The following is a 27,487-nucleotide window of genomic DNA, read 5'->3' as shown; positions in this document are numbered from 1 at the left end:
TCTAGATTGTTACACAAGGAACCTGGTCACGTTGAATTAGTTGGCCAAGTTAATTAACTCAATTATTTCATTTCGAGAAGTAAATGATCCTCACAAAACTTACCCATGTTTAAATATCTCACTAAACGTTGTCGAATTGTTTTTCTACGCTGTTTCAGAAACAAATGTATTCCTCTAGATTGTTACACTAGGAACTTACTCACGTTGAATTAATTGGCCAAGTTTATTTATTCCAAGCAGTAAATGATCCCGAATTTCTTTTTTCCTCAAATTCAAGATTTCAAAGTTGGCCGAGGAGTTTGAGTAAAGAATGCATTCACTTCAGAAAAAAACGTTCCCAAAATATATTGGCAGTTGTCTCCGAGTGAATATCTCTTATCCTAGAAAACTGCGTTGTGGCTTTCATGATCTGAGCAAATATCTCAAGTGGTGCACTCGCTGTGGAATTTGCATCTACTCATAAACAACAAAAGTCTTTTTACGCTGTCATAATAATATATATACTGTTGTGTTTATCTAAAGTTTGTTTTTCCGCTTCAGTGCTATGTTAGCTCACAACATCCTGTGTATTCGCCTCGGACCACAAGAACTTGGGACTTGTTTAACATGCTTAAACAACTATTGGGGCATAAAACAGCTCAGTACGGATACTTGCTTAGAAGGCACAGACTTTTCTCACTTATTGATATTGTGAGTAGTTTCGACTTGGCGTCTTTTTTCTTCTCGAGGCGAAGTTTAAAAACACAGAAACTGGGTCAATTGGAAATAGAAAGAAAAAGCGATGATATGTTTTCATTTTTCTCAAAAACAGAAGTTATATTTTTTTTCTGGTTTTAATTAAATCATGGCTTGACAATAACCTCTTTGCTTAGTATGTGCCCTTCTTCGAACTCGTCTATGTTTTCCCTGCTACAATTAATACCCATATCGTTATTATCAATAAGATAATTTTCTTTTCCAGTTATAAATTATATTAGATGAGACTCAGATCGTTAAACAAAATCGTGCCGAGCGATCTATAGGTGAGTTTTTACGCAGTTTTCCAGGAACTTGCGTACGCAATCGGAGAAACTTGATTGCCCATTATATTTAATTAACTCTGGTTCCAAATGATTTTATACTTCAGTCTCATCTTAGAAGCAAGGTTTCATCTCTTTTATAAAAGAAAAATAAAAAGGTAAGAGCTTGTATGCCCTAAGTAGGAATTCTTTTCCTTTCTTGTCAGCTGTCATTGAAAACTGAGTTGTCGTTTTCGTGTTCTGGGCGACATTTTCAAGTAGCCCATTGTACCTTGGAATCTCTACCCACCCATAACTCGAATAAAAGGCCTGTTAACTGATAATCGTTCTGTTTTTGTTGAAGTGTTTTGATCTGCTTTCTGTGTTAACGTGCAGAGGCCTCTCTATTCAACTTGGATGACCTGAACTTGGAACATGGTTCATTGACATCCGCTTCTCTCTAAATAACGGGAACATATGCAAACGCCCACCTTCTGTGGAATTTACATCCGCTCACTAGACAGCAAAATCCGTTAATGAATATTGCTTTATTTTCCCCAAGTTTGTAATTCCGGTTGCTGTTTAACTGTTTTGGAAACTGGTTTTAGCCTAAGTCCCAACGAACAGGATCAGGTTCAATAAATCCATCTGTCGCAGAATTTGCATCCGGTTGCCTATAATAGATGATTTGGACTAGTAAAAATAATAATTTACATCTACTGCATCAGCCTGATAAAAAAATTCAGCAATTGGACTTTGAAGTCGATTAGAAAAGAAATACTGAGTAAAGTTACACAACTGAGAAAATTTTACGGCTCGGCAATTAAATATCGGCTGGTGATAAGGACCCAAAGGAAATGTCAAGTTCTTCCAGTAGTTAATGTCTGCTTACCTAGTGATGTGAACCATCATGAGAAACCACCCGAAGACACAATACACCTTATTAAATGAAAATTATAAGTCTGTGTTTCACCTTGCAAGAGTTGGGGGAACTTGCAGGGAGATGTAGCTGAGTCCAAAACACAACGGGAACGTAGAATCACAAAAGGTTTAATGAACGGAACAGTGGTTTTGTACGAGCGTTTTACTACGACCAACGACATCAAAAACACCTGTAAGCCACAAACTCGTCTAAATTGAACAAATGTTGTGCTCAAATTTCATAAAAGATACAAAGACATCCCTTCATTGAGTTTAGTGAAGTTTACTTTCTGCATCAATAGCTTTATTTTAGCATATTTAGGATTAGGGTTATTGTCCCATACAAAATCTTTAAAGCGTTTGTTACGTAACATATTGAGCTTGGCTTGCCTGTGGTTGTCGTTGTTATGCACAAGAAAACTGCCCATCGAGAGAAAGACCGCCATAATTGACCAGTCAGAGCAGAATTCAACACAGAAACAAAAGCAATCTAAATAAGTTCTAAAAAGGGCGCTATTCATCGATATACCAAAGGTTGAGATAATGATCAAGTCACTCCCTTGATTCATAAAGTGAAGATGTAATCCTTTTGTTAGAAATAGGAACGTCTTGAAACAGTGACAAGTAAAGAAACCTGTACTGACATAAACAAACCCTATTTTGATGATCAAGGAACACATTCCAATCACGAGGTCACACAGCCAAAGGGAATAAAAACATCTCAAAACAAAGATCACAAGGAGCGCTATTCACCCCTGTACACAAATTAAAAACTAATTTATCAAATCCCACCCACAAATCTTTATTAGACGTCAATGGACCTTTATTCTGACGCTTGAGGAACAAATTCCGATCTCGAGATCAAACATCCCGAAGAGGCGGTTTACAAAGTACTCATTCCAGTCATCGAACTAACTCCGCCTTTCTTTCGATTTGCGTAAATTCTTGGCATTATTTGAGCCATCAAGGAGCAATTTACAACTATCAGACCAAACTTCCAAAAGGAAAAAACACATCAAACAAAGATAGCAAAGGAAGCTATTGATTCATGTGTTCTTTCTAGTCCCGCCCATATATTGATTGACACGGTGACGTTTGAGTCCTTCTTGGGACTATTTAAGTTCTAACGTCTTCTTCCACTAGTCATCGTTCACTGGAACCTTCAAAGGTATGGAACTGATCTTTGATAACTAGCTATTTGTTGGTAATGTCTTTGTCCCGTCTAGGGAGATATATTCCGCAAATCTGCTGCTGGAAATTAATCTAACAGTTTTTTTCTTTTTCTTCTTTCAAGGCACGTCAATTTTCACCTGCATTGCTTTCTACAAACTTGTAAGTACCTTTTAAACTTAAAATGACACCAAAAGTCCGTTATACCAAACGAGCACAGTTTTAGGGAAAAAACTCCACAACGAATGTATGGTCTCGTTATAATAAGTGAAACAGATGCAGGTTAACTTTATTTGTCGTATTAAATTCTGATGAAGTATTTCTTACTCTTATGACTTGCATTGACTAAAAACCTAGTAAAATCTCATTTCGACTAGTTAGAAATTTTCAAAATAAGCGAGGAAGGTCTATAGATCAAAAACCCTTAGTTTGCTTATCGTCTTTCGTTATTTACGATATACATTCGTGTTTTATCACATTACTCATCAACAGCCGATTTCATTTTCGTTCCATCTTTTTGCCAGTTCGATCTTCGATGTTTTTCCGAGTTCCTTTTCGTTGCCGTTTCAGTTTCCTCGGTTACTACGCACGTCTTTGTTTATCATTTTTATTTTAAATACATTTTGTAAAAGGCAAATTTGATCCTTCTTGGAACTCAATTTTTCTGCCGTTCACAAGCTAGAAGAAAGGTAGCAAGTAAAAACAGATCGAGCAGTTATTTAGAGCCTTGTCTTCTCAGTCAAAGCTAAAGCTGCGTACACTTGCAATCCTTTAGCAGTTTGGCGATTGTTAATACCGAACCGGAATGAAAAAACTGATGCGAACTGAAAATTGTGCTTTATCTTTCTGATCAACACTTCTTTTCATGGATTTCGTGACTATTTTCGCCATAACTCTGTGTTCAACTGCTGTAAGTTTCTTGAGCCTCGCAAATTCTGGTGTATAACTTATGTTTTCATATGTTGACCGCATTTGCTCCCGGAAAACTACATTTGATGCCACTATATTAATTTTATCATCATAGTATCATAGCGTTGAATGAACATGGGTAACAAGCTAACTGTGGTATACTGAGAACGCCGTTGACTAACGCTGACAGTGAGCGCTAACATATTGTACAGATCAGAAAGTTATTTCGAAAATACAATATCGAAATCGTTACTAACGGCGGTTGATTATCTATTTCTTTATTTTATCACATTAGAATCCGCTACAATGGGTTCTTTGAAAGGCGAAACCCTAACGCTCAAGAGCAGGGGACAAACGGTCACCGTCAACTGGAAGCAGGGCTCATTCGTTGGATTTGGTGGAGACAGAAGTCAAAACTATGTCCTGTGCGACTACACCACCGGCAACGGTAACAGTGTGCCCGTTTACATTCAGGGTGGATACGATATACCACAGAAGCTGAAAATAGATTCCAGGCTGCAGTATGGCACACAGGATAATGTCCTGTTCTTTGTGTACCATGACAAGAATCAGACACCATACCAAGAGCGATTCAGGTGCAATGCCCTACAGCAGTTCGTCTACGCAGCAAACACCGTTCTGAAAATGGCCAAAGGGATTGACATCTCCTGGGCGGTGGGAAACTATCTGGTCAACGTGTGAACGATCAACAAACTGTGTGTTTGACCCCTGAGAACCATCTTGGTTGGCTCAGTTAATATAGCTCGGTCATGCTAGGCGAGTACTGCCCAGTGCTAAACTCATAAGACAAGAACTTCTGCCATAAAAATGTTCCATCCCAGCTATTTTATGTTTTTGGGTAGTAGCATCAAATTTATGACAATCAAACACTTTCTAGTTGCTTTATAATGTGAATGACAATTTCCTCTCTCGCGAGCGGAAAACCTTGTTATAATCTTGACGAGAAGAAAGGAGATCTTGATCTTTCCTGCTTATGGAAAAATAGGTCCAACATTTATATGGTATCACAAAATTGAAATAGTGACAGCAGAGTAAAACAGAGCTTGCCATTTCAACTACACTAAGTACTTTCTAACTAGCTGGATTTTCAACTTTGATTTTGAGTTTACTTACTGTCAACTGTGAGATTTGAGAAATATTAATGCTTGCTTTCGTTATTTTAATTATTGACATTTTTAACTTTTGGCAGGGACAACTTTTTTGTGTGTGAAAGTTCTTATCATAAGCCGTTTTTCTTTGTGTGTGTCATAACTGGAAATTTGCCACTTTTTTTAAATAAGATAGATTATGACTTGTAAAACTTTGTGCCAAAAATGCTCAGCGTTTTATCATCGCCTTCAAACAGGTAATACTTAGTAAAAAAAATAAAGCTGGAATTTACACTGTAATTTCCGTTTTCAGCGTGAGGCCTTTTAGGCTAGGAAACACCGATTACTTCAAGCGAGTTAAAACCATCTAATTTTAGTATATCATAGTTTTCCTTCTGTACTTTGAATAAGAAGTACTAATTGCAGCTCTGCATGTATCCCAAGATTGATAAAACAAACAACTAATAAGTGTTGCTTAGAAAAAGGTGATTGTAGAATAAACGTAACGTTCATTGAACCATAAATAGAACAGTGTTGCATGTTAAGCAGTATTATAGACATGCTTTATGCCTCCGCAAAAGTTTTAAAAGTGCGTCCTTGAAAGCCCTTCTTAGGAAAAACTAATTCAGTGTGTGGAGAGAGGGAACAGGGGGCAGGAGTCCGGGAGAATAGAGAGCGGGAGCGGTACGGGAAGCCGGAGGGGAAATGGCGGGAAGCGGAATGGCGGAAAAAATCAGGAGAAAAATGCAAAGCGCTATTTTATTTTATCTTATTATTATTTTTTTCATTTATTAAGTCATAAAATGCTTTCAAAAAGAAGATCCCAAAATGTTACTTGACTTGCGTTTAGTGTCTTCTCAGACTTCTAAGCCAACGAAAAAACGAAATTTCGCGCTTAGGTTGTGGCGTAAGCTGCCAAAAGAGGCGAGCAAGACGAATAGTCTGCGCCTCCGCACAAGACGAGCAAGACGAGTAAGGCCGATTACAAATTATTTTAAAACAAAAGAAACGCCTAAGGATTGCGTAGCTAAATGACGAGAATGTGTTATGAGTCTCCTTATGAGTCTCGTCTCTCCCTCCCCCTCCCCCCACCCCTACCCCGCACTCCATAGCATGATACAAGCCAAGGATTCGGCCCGGGCCCGTCTTATTAAGGTTCATATTTCTTTTATTCATGAAATTATTTCTGTCAAGTAATGAAGCCAAGAATTCAACACATTTCATCCATTGCTTTCTTTGGTAAAACTTGCAGGCAAACTTCTGAGGTATTCTGGTCATTCTCTTTAATTCTTCTGTTCCGATTTTTCAAAACGGGCAGTACCAAGAAATCCAGAGGCAAATGCCAAACCATATTCTTGCTTGATGCCTGCGGTTTGGGCGATCTTAATGCCCATCTGGGTGGCATCGGCAGGATTCTGCTTCGCGTATTCAGCCACTGCGTTGACGGCTCCCTGCAAGGCTCCACTTGGAATAGAGTCTAGATATTATAAATGGAGAAATGATAAGAAATTGCCGATGAAATCACACTTTGAATAAGTTTTATATGATCTGTTTAATTTTGGACATTTCAGATTCCAGTCCATGGCGTCAAAAAGTATCATCTACACTTGTACCAGTTGTAACGAAACTAAAAAACCAAACCTTCCATATAGGTGCTAAATTTTTAACCCTAACTTATCACACAGTGCCATATTTTCACCTGGTTATAAATTTACAATTTTTAAGACCTTGTCCTGTACGTAAATATCAGCTTATTACTCGGGGCGCAAACAGGCTGAAACACGGCCCTCATATACTACTGTGTTACGGCGTTGAAGTCATATTGATAAGCAATAAATTTCCTTGGAGTAAAAAAGATAAAATTTAAGTTTATTTTTCTCGGAAAGTAATCTATGACGCCACGATGCCTGCGACTGCCAAAAGATGCATATTCAGGCCGTGGTCAGTTTCAAGTCTAGAACGACAGCAATTATGCAGTAATACCAGAATAATACTCACTAATATCTCCGCAATGTTGTTGTTCTTCTATTTTGTAATGTTCTTTCACCCAATCCGGAGCCTTTTGCCATTCTTGGTGAGAATTGTAGAACCTGCCGGTTACTGAACCTGTATTATGTCGGATATGATTGCGTAAGAAGAATGTCTATTTTGGCCCTAACTGAAGTGAATTCCCTGTAAATATCGCACGAATCAAAGTAAATAAGTAAGGTTATTTGACTTACCAAGCCCTTTAAAGATCTTTTCCATGGTGGCGATTTTGACAGAAATTTGTCTGCTTCTTTCACAGCCTAGATCAATACAGACGACCTACTCAATCCTGCACAGAATATATATGCTTATTACGTAAATGCTTGGACCAACGAGAGAGGCTTATTAACTGTGGAATTTACATCCGTTCTTATACGAAACTATTATGATTTCATCCATTACATAGCGTAAATATCAGGGGTGTCAAAGTTTCTTCCGTTTTGTGCAAACTTCACTTTCTAAGAAACTGAACAACAATAGTTTTTATCAACTTCCAGCTAACACCTTGAGTACACCTTCAATAGACAGTTAACAGAACCTGTGGAACCTAATTTTCATGAACTGTAACTAAAAATTTAGCTCTTCGTTTTAATAGGGCTAATTCAAGTTTGCCAGGCATACAAATACAGAACCGAACATCTTAAATAAATAAATAAATAAATAAATAAATAAAGAGAGTTTGTAGCTGATAACTTGTTCAGAGTTTCACCAACAAGAACGTAGTGGAAACGTGTGGAGAATCTTGATGTATTATGCTAAAAGGATCAGCATTTTCATGATGACTCCGTGATCTGCGAAAGCATTTTGAAGAGGGTCATTTGCATCTAACTATAAGAACAAAAGTTCTGTTGTATTGTTGACGAAGTTCGTTACACTATTGATCACCAGGTGTCTTGTTTATGTAGAAATCAGTTATTCCGCTTACTATTTTGGGGTTCAACATCCTGTGTATTTAAACTTAACTTACCTGAACCTGGAACCTCATTACAGACACCGCCGCTTACTAAATAACAGGAACATGTCCAACTAGCCCACGAGCAGTGGAATTTCCATCCGGTCGTCATAGTGGCAAGTCCGTTAACGACTTGAAAAAGCTGTCTGCCACTGAATTTGTTGTTGCTGAAGAAGGTTCTTTTTTTCGGTTTCGCTATTTTATCAGCAAAGTGTAACCATAAAGTGTCCGACTTCTTAAAAACTAAACTAAGTATTTTGTTCTCGGTTTCAGTAGCACATTTGTGAACTGGAAGAATAGGATGAAGACATCACGTCTTCTATTCACATTCGACGCTCTTAGTCTTTCAAAAATAAAAAGTAAATATATGCAAACTGTATAAAAGCTGTAAAACGCGGTAGATCAAAATACATTTCGCTCTTCGAGCCTCGTCAGTCAGCTTTGTGAACTGTTACCGCAAAACATCAGTTAGCTTAATTTCATGTGGCGTTTACAATGCCATCAAATTAACAGAACTACTCATCTCTTTCAAATATAGACAATCTGTTTTCAAACACGAGATGAGACATCAGATATTTTTGTCTTTCGTTTTTATTTTGCGTCAGGCTTTCTTCGTGGCTAGCAAACCGTAGATGAAGGATTTAAACTCGCATAGGCGTCTTAGCGGGGCAAAGAGCGAAACGCGATACACGAGCACAGAGCGCGACCACGAGCTAATCGCTAATCCGCCTGTTCAGCAGACTACCTTTAAATAGAAATTTCACTTCCTTGGTTACCAAGAAAGATAAGTGTTTGAAGTATTTCGTTCCCCTATTCTTCTCTTCCTCTCAACAATTCCCCTCACGCAGTCTACTCCCACCCCCTGCCTCTCTATTCAAGTTAATCCTCCAGAAAGTTTCAAGCCCATAACTGCCATCAGCTATGATCAAGTGGCTGATGAATAATGACACCTTACTAAGCCAGTTGCAAAGACTAGAAAAAGCGCAATTCACTGCTGCTCTCAAGTGATAAGTTAATTATCGCACTATGCCCTTTATTGGCACTAAAATGTCGATGCATTTCTTCCATTTTGTGTTATATGCCAGGACATGCGGCATAATCTGACTAACGACGAATCACGAGATCAACCGTTCAACAAGGAATAAAGACAACTCAAAACCAAGACAACAAAGAAGGTTATTCACCTCGTCTCAAACGATTTCCGCCCTCCATGTGAATGTCATTTGGTTCCTTCTCGGTTCGTTCTATTTTAAAAGGCACCACTTCCTCAGTGCTCCAAATCACTTGGAACACGCTTTTGAGCTTTAGGTTATTCTGCAAGCGAAGCCAAGAAGTTGATCTCGGTGCTACAAGCTAGTGGTGAAGCCTCACATCCCGGTGTGCAAGCACTCGATTACGCTTCTTCTTTGATTTATTTGTTGTTTTATTGACGCTTTTGGAATAGAAGGAGATTCATTATGCCAGGAGCACAAGCTGGACTTGAGGTTCTTAACAAGGCGTCAGCAGTCGGGATGAGTGGTCAGTAACTTAAACTCATTCAAGCTAGTGAAATTCACCTTTCTGAACTAAGCCGCCAGTAGTAACAGCAACAAACCATAAATTCCTATAACGCCATTCAAGATATGGCGATAGTCCTATTGCATCAGTGTTCTCATGACGCCTCCATGGTATACTTGTCACTAAGTAATTTGTTTGTTCGGTTGGTTAAAACTAACCTTCCGCTAAAGGAGGGATTCATAAAAGCGCTGTTCGAACAGTGTAAGAGCTAGCATCGACAGGCAGCCAGTTCTGGCAAGATCAGTAACGTTACAGGTAGATCGTATCAAATAGATTGATCTTGTTTTACACACTGCATGACTAGATTACTCGGGAAAAAAAAGGCAGGATTACTCAGTGTTTGGAAAGCGGGCTATGCCCATGCACTAATATAGTAGCTTAAAGTTGCTCTGATTCGCTAGTCTCGTATGGTTTACAGAATAGCGTTCTCCTTTAGCACAACACAAATATGCCATAGGCAACAAATTTATTCAAGGAAAGAGCTGTGTGATATCACTAAAATCGCGACTGATATGAAAGGTGTTTGAAAGCTTTTCATATGATTCACTTTTTATATATCTCACATTTCAGCTTTAGACAGCATTTCTGAACACTACTTTGAGGCAATGATTGCCTAGTGGAATGCCTGGATAGCGAGAGACCAGAGGACTAAAATCGAGAAAACTTACAACCACGGTCGCTTTTCCAAGGAGAAACGTACTTTAGGTTTGTCATTGTTGATAAATAGATGTTATCCTTGTTTCATTCTCACTGTAACAATTATCCTTGTCTATGAGCTCTCATCCTCTCCTTCCCTCATTTCGTCGCTGCATCCCTGTCCGATCATTTTTTTCCTTCTTCGCATTTTCATTTAAAGCCTGGAACAGTCTAATAATGTAACCAGGCTTGTTTAAAAAACAACCAACACTAAAGCAATAAGTAACATTTTTGACGTAATTACCCACTAGATTCCGCGTGAAACAACTAAAAATAGTAGAGGTCTGTGCGCAAGCTAAAAATTGCCAAAATCTACAAAGACATTAGTGCCCTCAGATGGTTTAAGTATGGAATTCCTCGATACTGCACTCCTCAAAGTTACTCTTGCATTTTTCTTTTGACAATAATGGCTATTGTTTTCTCTTCAGGTAGTCAATGGCAGACGGTACTGTTGCTTTACTCAAGAAGGCTTGCGGTCCAAAGGACAGCCTCTTGACTAAAGGACTGAGGATTATAGAGTGTCGAAGATATTCCGTCCGCCAGTAGCTTCTCGATAGAACTTTAACAGTTTTGATCATTTTCTTTTCTAGTTTTCATCTATGTTAATTGTCATGTAAAATTTCAAAAGAGATGTACAATTTCGCTGTTCTTACGAGACATTAAGGCAAAATAGTCCTCCTCTTTTCATTCAGAAGTAAAGCGACCGCTTTTCCTCATAGGCTACAAATAAAAAGAAAGGGAAAACATCATTGCGTGTTTAATTGATCCACTAAACATGTAATTTCGTAAATTGCTTGTTATATTTATCAAATTTAGAGGAAAAATTGCTCTTTCATAAGAAATCTAAGCACACAATTACATTACCTGTTTGATGTATTGGGCTTTACGGTGGTGAAAAAGCAGTTTTAAATCTCAGGCTGGTATTAGAGGCTTTCATGGGAGAGCTTGTATCTTACTTTTTGTCATTCAAACGATCATTCGATAAACGAATTTTGTGTCAAAGAGTCTATGAGTTTTTGTAAGTTCAAATTTTAGATCCACCCTGAAGTTATCTAGTTGAAAACGGCCGCTCTGTTACATCTTTGTGTATTAAGCAACGCGCTTGGTTGTATCATATCTTTCTGAATTTTGATGTTCTTAACTTAGACCACGAACATGGATAGTTCTTCAGTGAACTCATCGCCCCAAGTTTCGGGCCAGGTCACCGTACATGTAGTAGAAGGACGGGGATTTCAAAAAAGAAGGAGTACTTAACCGCTTAGAAATAAAGCTGTAGTATATCAATGACAAGCTACCCAAACGTTCATATTGTACTTTTGAGCCTGACAACTGGCTGAGACCTTAAACTGCAGAGGATAACTGACATTTAATAGTGAAACAAGTAAAGAGCGAAATAGTTATCTTTCCTGAGGGAGTCGCGATCGATTCTGCCTGTATAACCGTGATGTAAAAAATAAATAAATAAATAAATAAATAAAACAGAATATTGGGAGACTTCGGCAGTTTTCTTAAGAGATTTTTCATCCAATCAAAGGCACAGCGAAAGCAGTAAACAAATTTTCTGTGATGGTTGTAAATATGTTCAGTTGTAGTTCCAATCAACGTGCAATAGACATTATGCTGCACTGGAATAGGCCTTATGTTGTGTTTCTTCGTTTAAATAAAAAATTAGTCACCTTCAGCAAGACGCTTTTTAAAAAATATGTTTAAATTATGAAAACATAAAAACCGTTTGATGACCATTGAATTAAAAACAGTTATTTCAGAAGAAGTAACCGGTGTTGATTATCGATTTTTTACGCTAAATCACGTATATCCACCGTAAAATTTCGTCGCTAATAAGCCCTGACTTACTTTGATTCAAAAGGCTTTTAGTTCTTTTCGGGAGCAATCGTAACCGACGGTGAGGGGAAACGCACATTTGATTAAACAATTATTTTCCATTGAACTTATTCCATTCCGAAATCCGGGAGCAATACAGTAAAAAAAGCCGTTACAAATTGAGGCGAATGCTCAAAACATTAGCTGCTTTTTCAAACGCGTTTTGCTCTGTTATAAAACACTTGGGAGTATTAAAAGTTCAGGATCAGTCGCAAACAACAATTGTATCCGGTGTGCTTTTAGTTTCTTAACACAACAAAGCACAGTTAAGGATCCTTAACTTAATTGTCTTAAGTTCAGTGAAGCGATGATGTGCAACTAATCAAACAATAAGTCTGGCTAGCGCGTGCCAGTTGATTGTTCATTATGATATTGGACCGCCGGTTCAGTCAACAAAACACGCGCCACTACTGAACTATCATTGTGCGAAAACTAACATCTCACTGGCTCTGTTTCAGGCTCTTTTCGGAGCATGAATGAAGGTATATATCGGTGCGATGTTTATCTGCACTGCAACAAAAATCCGGCGTAATGTGAATGTTCCTTAGTTGACAATTCAGTTCTATATAATTCAAATACAAGAAAAATAATACGCGCAAAATTTGTATGCTTGGATGAACTTTTGTATGTATGCAAACTTTGGAAAACAAATTTTCCAACAGCATTGTCATGATATTTGGCGAATTTGAATACTTGCTCGTTTGCTTGTTTACTTACTTGCTTACTTACTTATTTATTTACCAGCTACATCAACATCAACATTATACCTAGGGTATCATGTTAGATCACGGCAAACAAGATAAAAAAATGAAACTAAAAAAAAGGTAAACTGGATGGTAAAAACAAACTGTTAAAAATAAAGCCAGCAGGTCAGTTGAGCAAGTTATCAAACGTGCTGATAATCTACTTAAAAAAAAAAAAACAAACAAAATAAGAGAAGTATATAACGAGAGATATATACATGTACCATGTGTGCATGACTTAGTTAAAAAAAAATTGGAATTTATGCATAACTGAGCCTTAAAAAGTGTAAAACTGAACACACTGTTTGCACGTATTGTGGTTGTGTCGTGTATTTTAAACACCTAAGGCATACAAAGCCGTCTTTCTTTCTTTTTCCCACCTGTTATCGAACTCGTTAACTGCTGATAAGTAAGCAGATTCAAGAATTTTGTTCAATTATGGTCCGACAGTTTAACTGTCTCATGGGATGTATTTATTTGTTCTGACTTTTCTCTGTATGTCATTGTAACCTACGGCTATAGAATTGCTACCACAGAATGGACGCAATATGCTAAATGATTTGAAAACATATGGCAGCCATAAATAAAAGCAACATAACAGCATTTGTCTACATGGCTCAGTTTGATTGGCTAGCTGTAGTTTTATTCAATGTGAATTTATTTTTTACAAAAGTACTAATTTGTGCCGAGTTCCTTCAACGTTACAACGTATCCCCGGAGCTGGTACTTGGTAAAAGAATAATTAACAGTGCTAACCAGACTGCTAACATACCAGGATTACATCCATATTATACTAGGAATTCTTTGTTTCAAGGACAGTCGAGCAGACGCCACGACAGATAAACCATAGCGGGTTTCGATAACTCGTTTTCCTCTAGTTTAAGTAACAAAGCTACCACGTACAACAAGAAGTCATAAAAGGAGTGGTCTGTAGTGGTCGGGGTAAGTGTTAAGGCTACGTGTGTAATAATTGTGATCATATCGCCCGCGAACACAGATATCACCTTTCTCTATCGCATCAAACATTATATAAATTTCCCAAGAAAAATATACGTAAAATATCAAGAAAATATTAAAGGAGGACAGGACATGCGAATAAAAACATTGATTCGACAAGTAATATTGCTTTAAATCATCACGACATTTTTCGACTTGATCTTAAAATTGTGTAGAATTGTAAAATATTTCAAGCTTGAGGCTGTGTGAGTTAAATATTTTTTGAGAAAACTGATTTTTTGAGTCCTTAATGTTTACAAACAAAAGGAGAAGTTCAGCGCTTTAAACAAATACATCGAAACTGTAAAATTAAAAAGTTCAACTAACGGGGCAGCAATAAAATCGAAAAGAGCTACAGCTTACTCCCGATAGCTCTAACCTTTTAAAGAAAAAATTGAAAAAGGTTCGAGTTGGTATCGGGAGATGGCATTAAATAATTCGCACTTAATGACTGGCCCCTCGGGAAACAGTGAGGTTTGTTTCCCCGAGACCCTCAATGTCCCCACTTGGCTTCGCCTCGGAGAACATTGAGGGTTGAGAGGAAACAAAGCTCACTGTTTTCCGAGGTGCCAGTCATTAAGTGTTTTGTTAGTATACCTCCCGATTCAAAAAGAAAACTGCGAAAAAATTATTTGCTTGACGCCTACGGTGGCTGTGCCCGCAGTACGAGCGGCAGTCAAACTGAGCTTTCCTGCCGCAACGACACGATAATAGTGTTTTTCTTCGCAGCTAACAAAAATTGAAGACAATACTGAGGTTGCTTTGGCGCCTTCTAATGTTTAACTCGAGAATTCTGGGTTTGATTTGACGAGGAACAGCATATTTTGTTGTAAATGACACAACTATTTTCCTATACCTGGCGACAGCGCTCGAAGAGCGAGTTGCCGAACGCGGGCGACCCATTCTTAGCGCCAAATTAAAAGCTCGAAGAAACGAGATGTTCAAATTTTTCCCCTCGTTAATCCGATTTGTTTTTGGAATTATAAATCCCTCTTCTGCAATAATGAATGCCTTCTCTAGTGAGAAACGTTTTGACATCAGGTCGACTGGCTCAAGTGACTGGCACACAAATTTGCCGCTGTTTCAAGGTGCACGACCTGATCAGGTGCGAGTCGAAATTTCAAGTTGTTGTTTCCCGAGGGAATTAGTGAGTTTTGCTCGCTCTAGGGAGCTAGTGAGTTTTAACCCATGACACGTGACACGTTTTCCTCCAATCGGAAAAAGTATTTGAGTTGGGAGGTATAACAATTAACACTTAATGACTGGTCCCGAGGGGAACAGTGAATTTTGTTTCCCGAGAATCTCAATGTGTCGAGGGAAACATTGAGATTCGAGAGAAACAAAATTCACTGTTGCCCAAGGGACCGGTCATTAAGTGATTTGTTATATAGCAAAACAAAACAAAAGCAAATTTTGAAAAAAGCGCTGGGATTCCAGCGACAACATTAGGCCCCTTCAACTGCACGCTCTGATCACGTGCAACAGCGGTCAACATTTCGCGGGTAACAGTGAAATGTTTCCCTTTTGACGTCATAGTTTTCGCAATGTTGCCCGCTCATGGCAGTTTGCTGTAAACAGTTTGATTGTTAGATGTCATGTGACCATGAACTAGCCAATGAATGGGAGCGCTGTTGTGAGAAAAACTCCAGCTATATGAAAATAGAAATTAGCGGATAAAACAATAGTTTTGCTTTAATAATGTCAGGCTTCATTACTATTCAAACAAAGGAGACAAGCAGTACTTCTCAGCTATCAGTCAAAAAAAGCATAACGCCTCGGCTGACAATTAATAATTTAATCAATTTTCAGCGATCAGTCAAACCCATCTAAGCCAGTTTTCTTTACAAGTACGGACGTCTCGCCATGCCGTTAAATCATAACGGGTTACGAAAGCTAGTCCCTCCCTAGTTTAAGCAGCAAAGCTACCATCTATTACCAGAAGTCATAACAGGATCTACAGATGCAGTCAGGGTGAGTGACGTGTACTTGTTTGGTTGGTGATTTTTTTTTCTTGAATAAACTGGTTAATCAAGGAGATTCTATGCAAGGAATTAGTGGCTAGGATAATAGAAACAAGAAGAATCATTGCACGTGGGCATATTAGCGGTTTTCGTTTGAGTATCGTAAAGTAATTGGTTTTGCATCAACTACGCTGCACGATTGGCTTAAAAGATGCGCCACTTTTTCATCCAATCAGAAGTAAAGCCAAAACCAATCGTGGTTCACTTGCACTCGTTTTTCCACGCTTTGTGTCAGCTCCATGTAGTTACTTGGAGTTTTGATTGGTTCACTGTAATGTCTGTGTCCTGTCTGATTGGCTAGAGTGATTACTTTGGATTTGGTTTTGTGACAGTGTGTCTCAATTAAAAACTGCTCTAACGCTTACACTATGTAAACACTATGCTGCAGGGGCCATGTTTCCGCCGCCAATTACACTCGAGGATCCCGAGCACAGCAAAGAAGCTAAAGAAAACGATGGTAAGTTAAAGAGCACTTTAAATTAATGAATAGCTGCACACCTCAAAATGCGGAAGGCAGCTTGGTTAAGAGGTCGAAGCAGTTGGCGTGGTAATCAGTGTAGTAATCAGGTTAAAGACTTATTCTGACACTAGTGGGATTTGATCAACTCCATGGCAACGCCAGATCAGCCAATTTGTCAATTTGTAGAGAAATTTCATGTTTCAACCACAATTCTAGTCGCAGACCTGTGAGTAACACTCTACCTTTTTGCCCAAAAATGTTGCTTGCTTTTCCTTGCCTGTCTCCTTCCTCAATACGTATACCATGTCCCGTTTAATCCAGCCAACCTTGCCACATAATATCCAGCAATGCTTTGGAAGAGAAGGAGGCCCGGCAAATTGTACAATGGGTGATATTTTATTTAGTGCTCCATGGACATTTGACGAGCTTCAAAACAGTTCCCGAAACAACTAACTTCCGTTGATATTAATGGGGATTAAATTAAGTGTAGGGGATTTTTTTCACCCGAATAGAAACGATGTTCAATAATACCACCTAATCTGATAACTTGTTACCTAAAGGTTAATAACGGGGATAGCAAGGAGGGAGGGGAAGCGAAGGGTCCCGTTCGTCTGTTTAGTGATTATGTATATAAATATTTTTTTTATTCATTGTAACTTTTTATTGTTGTAATTTAGGTGAGGGCCACAGGTTTCTCAGTCCAGGACTGTAAAGTGTTTCGCTCGTTAAATAAAGTTATTTATTACTATTATTACTATTACTATTACTCTTATTACTTTTACTATTACTTTTACTATTACTATTACTATTACTATTACTATTACTATTACTATTACTATTCCTATTCCTATTACTATTACTATTACTATTACTATTACTATTACTATTACTATTACTATTACTATTACTATTACTATTACCATTACCATTGCTATTGCTATTACTATTACTATTACCATTACCATTACCATTGCCATTACTATTACCATTACTATTACCAATACCATTACCATTACCATTACCATTACCATTACCATTGCCATTGCCATTGCCATTACTGTTACGATTACTATTACTATTACCATTACCATTACCATTACCATTACCATTGCCATTGCCATTACCATTACCATGACCATTACCATTACCATTACCATTACCATTGCCATTACCATTACCATTACCATTACCATTACCATTACCATTGCCATTACCATTACCATTACCATTACCATTGCCATTGCCATTGCCATTACTGTTACGATTACTATTACTATTACTATTACCATTACCATTACCATTACCATTACCATTACCATTACCATTACCATTACCATTGCCATTGCCATTACCATTACCATTACCATTACCATTGCCATTGCCATTGCCATTACTGTTACGATTACTATTACTATTACCATTACCATTACCATTACCATTACCATTACCATTACCATTACCATTGCCATTGCCATTACCATTACCATGACCATTACCATTACCATTACCATTGCCATTACCATTACCATTACCATTACCATTACCATTACCATTGCCATTGCCATTACCATTACCATTACCATTACCATTGCCATTACTGTTACGATTACTATTACTATTACTATTACTATTACTATTACTATTACCATTACCATTACCATTGCCATTGCTATTACTATTACTATTAACATTATCATTACCATTGCCATTGCCATTACCATTACCATTACCATTACCATTGCCATTGCCATTGCCATTACTGTTACGATTACTATTACTATTACTATTACCATTACCATTACCATTACCATTACCATTACCATTACCATTACCATTGCCATTGCCATTACCATTACCATGACCATTACCATTACCATTACCATTGCCATTACCATTACCATTACCATTACCATTACCATTACCATTGCCATTGCCATTACCATTACCATTACCATTACCATTGCCATTACTGTTACGATTACTATTACTATTACTATTACTATTACTATTACTATTACTATTACTATTACTATTACTATTACTATTACTATTACTATTACTATTACCATTACCATTACCATTGCCATTGCTATTACTATTACTATTAACATTATCATTACCATTGCCATTGCCATTACCATTGCCATTACCATTACCATTACCATTACCATTACCATTGCCATTGCCATTGCCATTACTGTTACGATTACTGTTACGATTACTATTACTATTACTATTACCATTACTATTACTATTACCATTGCTATTGCTATTACTATTACTATTACTATTACCATTACCATTACCATTACCATTGCCATTGCCATTACTATTACCATTACCATTACCATTACCATTGCCATTGCCATTGCCATTACTGTTACGATTACTATTACTATTCCTATTACTATTACTATCACTATTACTATTACTATTACCATTGCTATTACTATTACCATTGTTATTGCTATTACTATTACTATTACCATTACCATTACCATTACCATTACCATTGCCATTACCATTACCATTACCATTACCATTGCCATTGCCATTACTGTTACGATTACTATTACTATTACTATTACTATTACCATTACTATTACCATTGCCATTGCTATTACTATTACCATTACCATTACCATTACCATTGCCATTACCATTGCCATTGCCATTACCATTACCATTACCATTACCATTACCATTGCCATTGCCATTGCCATTACCATTACCATTACCATTACCATTGCCATTACTGTTACGATTAGTATTACTATTACTATTACTATTACCATTACCATTACCATTGCCATTGCTATTACTATTACTATTAACATTACCATTACCATTACCATTACCATTACCATTGCCATTGCCATTACCATTACCATTACCATTACCATTACCATTGCCATTGCCATTACTGTTATGATTACTATTACTATTACTATTACTATTACTATTACTATTACCATTGCTATTGCTATTGCTATTACTATTACTATTACTATTACTATTACTTTTACTTTTACTATCACTATCACTATTACTATTACTATTACTATTACCATTGCTATTGCTATTGCTATTACTATTACTATTACTTTTACTTTTACTTTTACTATCACTATCACTATTACTATTACTATTACTATTACTATTACTATTACCATTGCTATTGTTATTACTATTACTATTACTATTACTATTCCTTTTACTTTTACTTTTACTATTACTATTACTATTACTATTACTATTACTATCACTGTCACTATCACTATTATTATTATTATTATTATTATTATTATAGATCACAGATGACGTGAAAATGTGGTAAGATCAAAAAGTGGCACACTACCCCTAGGCGAGTGTGTGTCCTTTTATATAACAAAAAGCTGTTAATGACGTCGTCATTACGTCTGTCCTCCTGTGGATCATAAGTAAGAGCCAATCAAAATGCGAGAATAATTTGGCTTATTATATAATTTCTTTTAGTTGCTGGGCTGTATATTTTACAGATAAATAAGGACTATGTGGGCTTTGTTAGATCTAAAAAAACATACAACGAACAATCGATTTATTTGCAATCGATCCATTTATTTGCATGTTTAACTTTCGTCAGATCCAAACTGGCCCTCCTGGTTGACAAAAGTAACTCGCACCAAGCCCTACCTCACTCTACTATCAGAAGGTAGTCTGAGAAGAACTTTATCCACTATGGACCTGACCCTCTTAGGGGTGGGCACAGCAATTGGCATTGGTATATACGTCATGAATGCTAAGCTAGCACGTGATATCGCAGGACCGGCTGTCATTTTATCCATTGTGTTGGCCTCCTTTTCTGTGATACTGTCCGGGATCTGTTATGCAGAGTTCAGTTCACGAGTTCCAAAGTGTGGTTCAGCATACGTGTATTGTTATGCAACTGTTGGCGAGATATGGGCCTTCATCGTGGGATGGACAATGCTTGTCGAATATGCCATTGCAACAGCTGTCTTGGCGCGAACTTGCAGCGAGTACATTGATTTTATATCTGGTGGGGAGATTTACACCTTTTTCAAAGAAAAAGTAGTAACTTGGGACAATCCTTTTTTGGCACCATTTCCGGATTTTTTAGCCTTGGCTGTAGCTCTAGCAGTGGTTCTTATTGTTACTGTGGGGTTGCGATGGGCCATGATCTTCAATCGAGTTATGTTCGTGTTCAGTATCATCGCTTTAATCCTGCTTTTCGTGATCAGCCTTTTTCTCGTCAAACCAGAAAACTGGGCCAGTGATTTCGCTCCTCACGGTGTTCATGGAGTCTTGAGCGCAGCTGCCACTGGTTATTATGCTTTCATTGGCTTAGACGCCATTGCTGCTGTTAGTGGAGAGGTCAAGCGCCCGCAGTCCTCTACTTCTCTGTCAATTATCTTGACTGTTACAATAGTTACAATAATATATTGTGGGATTGCAACTGTGTTCACCCTTATAACACCGCATGATCAATTGAGACACTTGGCGCCACTGGCAAAGATCTTTCAAGCTATTCCTGGAGCCCAGTACTTGGTTTCCGTTGGAGCTGTCTCGGCTACTCTCATTGGTTTGCTTTCTTGCTCGCTTGCTGGACCACGGATTTTGTTTAACATGGCTCATGATGGCCTTCTGTTCGTGTGTTTTGGTTGCCTTGATGAATCGTCCCATGCTTTTGAGATCGTGACTTTAGCTGGTGGTTTCCTAAGTGGATGCTTGGCAGCTTTATTTACCACAGGACATTTGGTTTGTACTTTGTTTGTCATTACAAACTGTAGCGAACTTAGACGAAAAGGCTATTAAGTTCAAGGGATTCTTTTGTTAAGTTGTTTTTCTTTTCTTTGAAAGACTGATTGACTGACCCAGCGCCAACCGACTGACCGACCGACCGACCGAAGACCAGCGGACTGACCTGCCTTCCATTAAATTAATCATTGGTCGATCGATTCACTGAGTGATCGTTTAATTGACCGATCGATCGTCTGATTGATGGATTGACTGACTGACTGACTGACTGACTGTTTAACTGTCTAACTGACTGACTTTCCGACTGACTGATTGACCGATCGACGGACTCACTGACTGACTGACTGCCTGTCTGCCTGCCTGCCCGCCTGGCTAATCAACCAACCGAACGACCGATCGATCGGTTAAATGATTGATTGATTGATTGATTGATTGCTTGCTTGCTTGCTTGCTTGCTTGCTTGCTTGCCTGCTTACTTGCTTGCTTGCTTGCTTGCTTGCTTGATTGATTTTGTATTCATATTCTCCAGATTGAAGTATTATCTATTGGCACTCTCTTCGCTCACACCATGGTCGCCATCTCGGTCCTGATAACTCGTTACCAGCCAGGCGCAGAAGATGTGGTACATAGTAAAGCCGCTCAACTAGAACGAACAAACCAATGGCTACAGTTCATCTCCATGGAATCAGAAACATACCCGTATACCTTCGGAGATACTCCAAACCTACAGAAACGTAACTTTGACAGGAAGAAGACAAAAACATCGCAAAAACCAAGCAAAGTATCTGGCTCTAACGCCAGCTTTGCAGTGTTTTTATTGGTTATTAGCCTTTCATGCCTCGTCATTGTTTTCACAACTGTAATAACTAATGTCCTGAACGATGAGGTGTGGGCATTCCTGTCGGGTGGTATAAGTGGCCTCTTTGCATTGGCTGCTGTGATTTTCCTGACAAGGCAGCCTAGAAACTATCCAGCGTTTTCTACCACAGTGCCATGTATTCCCTGGCTTCCAATTGTAACCATTTTTGTCAATATTCTTTTGATTGCTGAGCTGAAATACTGGACATTTGTACGCTTTGGTGCATGGCTTGTTCCAGGTAAAACACTGTCGATACTAGTTCTTTATTTCAAACATCTTGCTAAAGACCTAGCACCATGACATTTGAACTAAATTCTATTTTCCATTGTGTGTTGTAGGGTTGTTCATCTACGCTTTCTATGGTTACAGGCGAAGCAACGAAGCACTTAAACCAAAGCCGGCATCAGAACAAGACTTTATAGTATACGAAAATCCTGATGTGGACGCGCGCATTAAGAAGATACAACCCAAAGCAAAGCAGTACCAGGATCTCTTTTCTCAGTAAATAGAATAAGTGAGGCTACTGTAGAGGCCAGTTCAGCCCACTTCTAACACCGTCCATTGCAGGGGCCAGCTTAGCTTACTTCTAAGGCTACTGCAGAGGCCAGCTCAGCCTACATCCAGAGCTACTGCAGGGGCCAACGCTGCGGCTACCGTTCAGGCAAGCTCATGCAACACGTGACCTCTTACGGAACATGTTTGACCCTTGCTGATGGTTATAATTAGATTTTCAATAACTTAAGGTGGCTTTTATCCTCTTTCGAAGTTTTAATTCAAATTTTGCGAAAATTTGAATTTTAACATGCTGATCACAATTCAACAATAAGTATGGAGGTCTCTGAGCTCGTTCTTGAGCCGTAAGCAATTAAGCCTAAAATTAAGGTTGTTTCTAACAGGTTGTCTGTGCTAGGATAACCTGATATGCCATGAAAGTGGCCAATTACTCGTTTGGTACCATTATTGTAATACCAACTGATAAAAAGTAGTAATATTGATTTATCATCGACTTATTACTGCCAGGAATTATTGGCAGAGTTACTTAAAGAATTTGTCACTAGTATACCGTCAAACGTATCACTAACCTCACCTATTCAGTTATTAATACAGACACGAAATTGTGGAATTGCACATTGCCTTCACATAACAAACCTTTTCTATTCGGTGTACCTTGGTTGTGTTTGTATGGTCCTCGACATAACCCTTGTGTAAGTTACTTGGAGGGGATGGTTCTTGTCATGTTGTGATGGGTTTTTTTGTTTTTTGTTTTTTTTTTTGGTGATGTTTTATCGACATTTATCCTGTTCAGCCTTCGGTCATCTCTTTATATTTATAAACAGTAAATGATCTAATTTCTCACACTCGATCCGTTAGCCCGGTTTGTCAGTCAGTCATGTCATTCAGTTAGTTAGTCAGTCTGTCTGTCAATCAGCAAGTCTGTAAATCTACCTAGTCTTTACATTAGGCTGATTTAACAACAGGACGGGAACGTCAGATGACGACTTGCAGGTCGCGCGGAATAACCTGGATTCCGTCCTAATTTGACCATATTTGGGTATTTGTACTGCGCGCGCCGTCGTCCAGTGACGTTCCCGTTCTCTTGCTAAATCAGCCTAATAAGGTTACTTCACAATACGTCAATTATTTTGCCGGTCTCTCTATCAATATAAATCGCCCAGGTAGTCATGAACGAATGGCTCAAATATTACAAGTTAATATAACAATAAAGGTCAGTTCTCAAAGAAAAAATGCATTTCTCGTTTCCTGTGCATACGTTCTATTGCTCTGCTGAAACATAATGGCTACGATGGTTTGTTATTAGAATTTTATCGGACGAAACAAAAAAATAGTGCTCTTTGCTCTTTTTCTGATCGAAAAATACCATTCTTTTGGCGGCCATTCATTACTTGTAGATTCACAAAAAATATTCCTTATAATGCAACCTTGCTTTGCCTTGTCCCTCAGTACCGCACCACACAAACGATAAGTGACACGATCCTTTTTCCAAGTCTTTGATTTAAACTTAGTCTGGGCTGCTTTTGGAATGTCCAAGTGAACCTTATCTCTTGGTAGTTTTGACAAATCCACCATATTTTTCCTTAGTCTACATTCTTTAGATAAAAAAGGTCAACAATTCTTCATTCTTGGGTTCTGGTTGTTGTTTAAGCCTACTGTATGTCAAGTATCGGTGATGACACCCCCAGCAGTGTCTGACATAAGAACACGCAATATTTCAAAAACGTTTGGTTGATTAGTTCCGTCAAAAACGGAATATGAAAGCGATTTTAAAAAGCCTTACGATTTTATGGGTCAAAATTCTATTTTTTGAATCATGATTAAGCAATGCTTGAAGTCCTTTTACGACTTGCGCCATTCTCGACCCTAGACCCTCCGCTTTCTTGACATGGTGCGAAGAACTCTGGGGTCGAGAATAGGTTGGCGCCAAAGAAAAGCTCCGTGTTCTTCTGCGCATGCTCCTATCTCAAGGCGAAAAACTCAAACAGAGCGAAACAATTTTCTTTATTTTCGTAAATAATTCGTATAGCTGGCGACTGATTTGTGAAATGTCGGCATCCGTTGAAGTACTTTTACTAGTTCTACTCCTCTAAACTGGACTCTCCGTTCAGTAGCCTTTTGGTTTGTTTCCAGGTAATTTGATGCCACAAACATCTTCTCGAGACCTTTATAAAACTAAAAATACATCTGCCTTGCCGTCTTCGAACGTCAAATATTTATGTATTCGTCCGGCTAAACTTGTCTAGTATAATATTTCCTGTTTTCATCTCTAGTCGGTTAATTTGTTACGATCATTTTCCCACAATACTGGATGTGTATCCTCAATTTTATTCTTTAGAATTAGTTTTCTGTCGATGTATAGTCGTTCTTCTTTGGTTAAAATATTTTATGATTAAACACCGACAGGCTTTCTTAGCTGAGGGTTACTTGCATTCGCTGTTTGACAAGTTTATTTAAGTTTTTTTTGGAGCATTTCAAATAAAAAAAAATTCGACAAGTTTAATAATCATGGTCATGCAGGCGACTTTCACCTCGAACCAATTTAAATTTCTTAAACCGTCGAGATCCTAAACATTCTCTCAAATTTATGTTAATTTTATGATCTTATATTGTAGTTTAAAAGAGAATCCGATACAGTGATAATAAAAAGGCAATTTTTTCTGCTTTATTATGAGTTAAAACTACTTCCAGTGAAATTCTGCCTGTCAATAATGTCTTTATTCAAATGAGGAAATACATTTTACTGTGGCAGCTGCAGAGATGTTCACCTTTTTGTGATGAGAAATATCCAATCTCTTTGTAATGTTTCAAGAAATTTAAGTCACCTTTTTCTTTTTTGTTTCAACTCAAGGGCTGTAAAATGAAAATATCACCTTCCCTCTCAACCGGAATCTGAGTTGCTGCGTAGAATGCAAAAACGCCATACTAGACAAAACTGAAAAGTTTATCGTGAAAATCAACATGCAATTTTTCTGTTACACACTAAATACGACTATAAGTTGAGAAGAATCGTTTTTCTCGAATCGCTAGAGGCCATCAAATGTATTTCTTGATAAAAGTCCAGGAGAATCCTGTCTTTATTTCCATATTGACTAGATCGACCTCTACCCACAATCGGCTTTCCTCTTGTATTTTGAACCTGTTTTAACGTAACTCTATCGTATTTAAATTATGCAGTTCATGTCCAACCGGAGAAGAATTGGACTTTATTGCATGTTATCACATCTTTATTCACAGTTTGTACCAACAAATCTTTAGTACAACTTTTTAATTTACGATAATGAAACTCTTACAGTTGTTATAATTACTCCTACAGAAACATGCAATGCCGCCAAAATACCAGTACACCAAACCGAATATCACTCTTAATTTTCATCTTTTAGAGAATCTTATCCGTTAACTATTGTTTCGAATGGTTTTTCCTTTTTCTCTTTGTTTGGTAAGCTAAGGGATGATACAGTTCCAAAAGACCTAACTCGATCAATAGCAACGTACTTGTCTGATTGTGTCCTTCACCGCTTGTCTCACTTCGTCTATCTTCCAGCAGTAAAGAATCGGGTTCAATGTCGAGTTTAAGAGAACTAAAGTGAATGTATAATTCCAAGCGAGAGAAACTGATAAAGATGGCTTAGCATGAATAAGCCAAGTTACCGATATTACAAATGGTAGATAGCAAGCGACTAACGTGAACTGCAGCCACAGTGCAGTGGACACTGCCTTTCTGTATCGCGACATGTTCAGCTGATTTGTCTGGTTCGGTTGCTGCACTTGGTCTTGAAGTTGATTTTGTCGATGGCGGAGGTTAATGAAAACCTTTGTATAACTGAAGGTCGAGGTTACTAGACACAGTGATACAAATATAATTTCGCACCATGACCTTACAAGGGAATTTAAAAAGGGCTTGATTGTTGACAAGACAGTAGACACAGCCCAAAAGGCAATAACGGTTCCGTAAGCTCGCCTCAAAGTTACAACCTGTCTGTATCTAAGCCCCAACAAAAGGGCGAGAAGTCTGTCCACACTTATTGCAGTCAGTGTCAACAAAGACACCGCGCATAAAATACCGTTTGTTACAGAAACTACGACTGCTACGTAGCTACAAATATTCTAGTGTTCATTCACAGCAGTCAGCAATAAAGCAGCATAGAGAGGCTGTGAAATAAGACCAACACAAAGATCAGTTGTTGCCAGGTTACGAAGCAAGAGTTTGGACGGCGGATGAAGTGGAGACTCCTTGCGAAGAGCAACTAGGACCAAAGCATTGCTAAAAAATGCCGTGATGGACAGAAAAGAGTTTAAAACTGATTTCAATGTGAGCTGGCCATATATCCCAGTAGTTAAATCTGGTAAGCAGTAGAGATTTAAAGACGTAATGGTCTGCTTTTCGAATTCGTCTCCAGAAAAGTTTGTTGTGGCCATTACTCTTGTGCAGCGTTGTTATCTGTAGCCCTGAGTTTAACTCTCAGCTTGAATGCCTTGATCAAAAATTCATGTTTCTTAATTTGTCAAACATGCATATGTCATCCATGACATGTTTATCACGCCTTATAGGGGACGAAATTAGGTTCTTTTGCGTCTCACCTGCCTTTGTCAAATTGTTTAAATAAATGAACAATTCATTTGGTAAAACAATTTAAAAGCTAAAACTAGCCCAGCAGATGGTTCTACTTCTTAAGACTGACTTTTTCAACACAGTAGCAGTATTGCCCCTTTTTTTGTTTCAAAATAAATATCGAAAGAAGGACAATTATACAGATTTATAGTCCACCTTTTGGGATCGAAGATTATATTCTCAATTTCAGAAACCATTTCTAAATTCTAGAAACTTCCTGTTATCGTTATGAGTGATTTATTCCTCCACACAAAGTAAACTGTTATGTTTTGAAAGACGAATTTGAAGTGAGCGAATAAAAATGACG

At 38.0% G+C, this 27,487-nt stretch overlaps 2 protein-coding genes, 1 long non-coding RNA gene and 1 pseudogene across 3 annotated transcripts; 2 read left to right on the top strand and 2 right to left on the bottom strand.

Annotated features, from left to right (window-relative positions):
• Nucleotides 1-6,390: 6,390 nt before the first annotated feature.
• LOC145481271 (uncharacterized) lies at nt 6,391-7,537 on the bottom strand. The gene is made up of 3 exons (XM_081459719.1): nt 7,330-7,537; nt 7,106-7,213; nt 6,391-6,584 (listed from the first exon to the last, which is right to left on the bottom strand). The coding sequence occupies exons 1-3, from the start codon at nt 7,352-7,354 to the stop codon at nt 6,391-6,393; spliced, it is 327 nt and encodes a 108-aa protein (XP_081315845.1). The 5' UTR covers nt 7,355-7,537.
• Nucleotides 7,538-8,611: 1,074 nt separating this feature from the next.
• On the top strand, nt 8,612-10,461 carry LOC145481270 (uncharacterized). The gene is made up of 2 exons (XR_014048610.1): nt 8,612-9,605; nt 10,215-10,461. It is a non-coding gene; the product is annotated as an uncharacterized LOC145481270 (long non-coding RNA).
• Nucleotides 10,462-13,434: 2,973 nt separating this feature from the next.
• Nucleotides 13,435-22,960, top strand: LOC145481267 (cationic amino acid transporter 3-like). Its single transcript, XM_081459714.1, has 6 exons — nt 13,435-13,906; nt 15,770-15,931; nt 16,370-16,438; nt 20,064-21,196; nt 21,726-22,293; nt 22,394-22,960. Exons 3-6 carry the CDS (start codon nt 16,375-16,377, stop codon nt 22,558-22,560), a joined length of 1,932 nt encoding a protein of 643 aa, XP_081315840.1. The 5' UTR covers nt 13,435-13,906; nt 15,770-15,931; nt 16,370-16,374; the 3' UTR covers nt 22,561-22,960.
• Nucleotides 22,961-25,784: 2,824 nt separating this feature from the next.
• Nucleotides 25,785-26,999, bottom strand: LOC145483174 (melanocyte-stimulating hormone receptor-like; annotated as a pseudogene).
• Between the last annotated feature and the right edge of the window lie 488 nt (nt 27,000-27,487).

The sequence above is a fragment of the Orbicella franksi genome, chromosome 3, assembly GCF_964199315.1.
Source record: "Orbicella franksi chromosome 3, jaOrbFran1.1, whole genome shotgun sequence".
Classification (NCBI taxonomy): domain Eukaryota; kingdom Metazoa; phylum Cnidaria; class Anthozoa; order Scleractinia; family Merulinidae; genus Orbicella; species Orbicella franksi.
This window is presented reverse-complemented; position numbering and strand designations above follow the sequence as displayed.

Excerpts from the sequence above, each read along its gene's own strand:
- LOC145481267 (XM_081459714.1), top strand. The coding sequence starts at position 16,375 with ATGTTTCCGCCGCCAATTACACTCGAGGATCCCGAGCACAGCAAAGAA. Across the intron at positions 16,439-20,063 it reads AGAAGCTAAAGAAAACGATG|ATCCAAACTGGCCCTCCTGG; the intron begins GTAAGTTAAAGA and ends AACTTTCGTCAG. Across the intron at positions 21,197-21,725 it reads TATTTACCACAGGACATTTG|ATTGAAGTATTATCTATTGG; the intron begins GTTTGTACTTTG and ends CATATTCTCCAG.
- LOC145481271 (XM_081459719.1), bottom strand. The coding sequence starts at position 7,354 with ATGGAAAAGATCTTTAAAGGGCTTG. Across the intron at positions 7,214-7,329 it reads AAAGATCTTTAAAGGGCTTG|GTTCAGTAACCGGCAGGTTC; the intron begins GTAAGTCAAATA and ends GACATAATACAG. Across the intron at positions 6,585-7,105 it reads ACAACATTGCGGAGATATTA|ACTCTATTCCAAGTGGAGCC; the intron begins GTGAGTATTATT and ends TATAATATCTAG.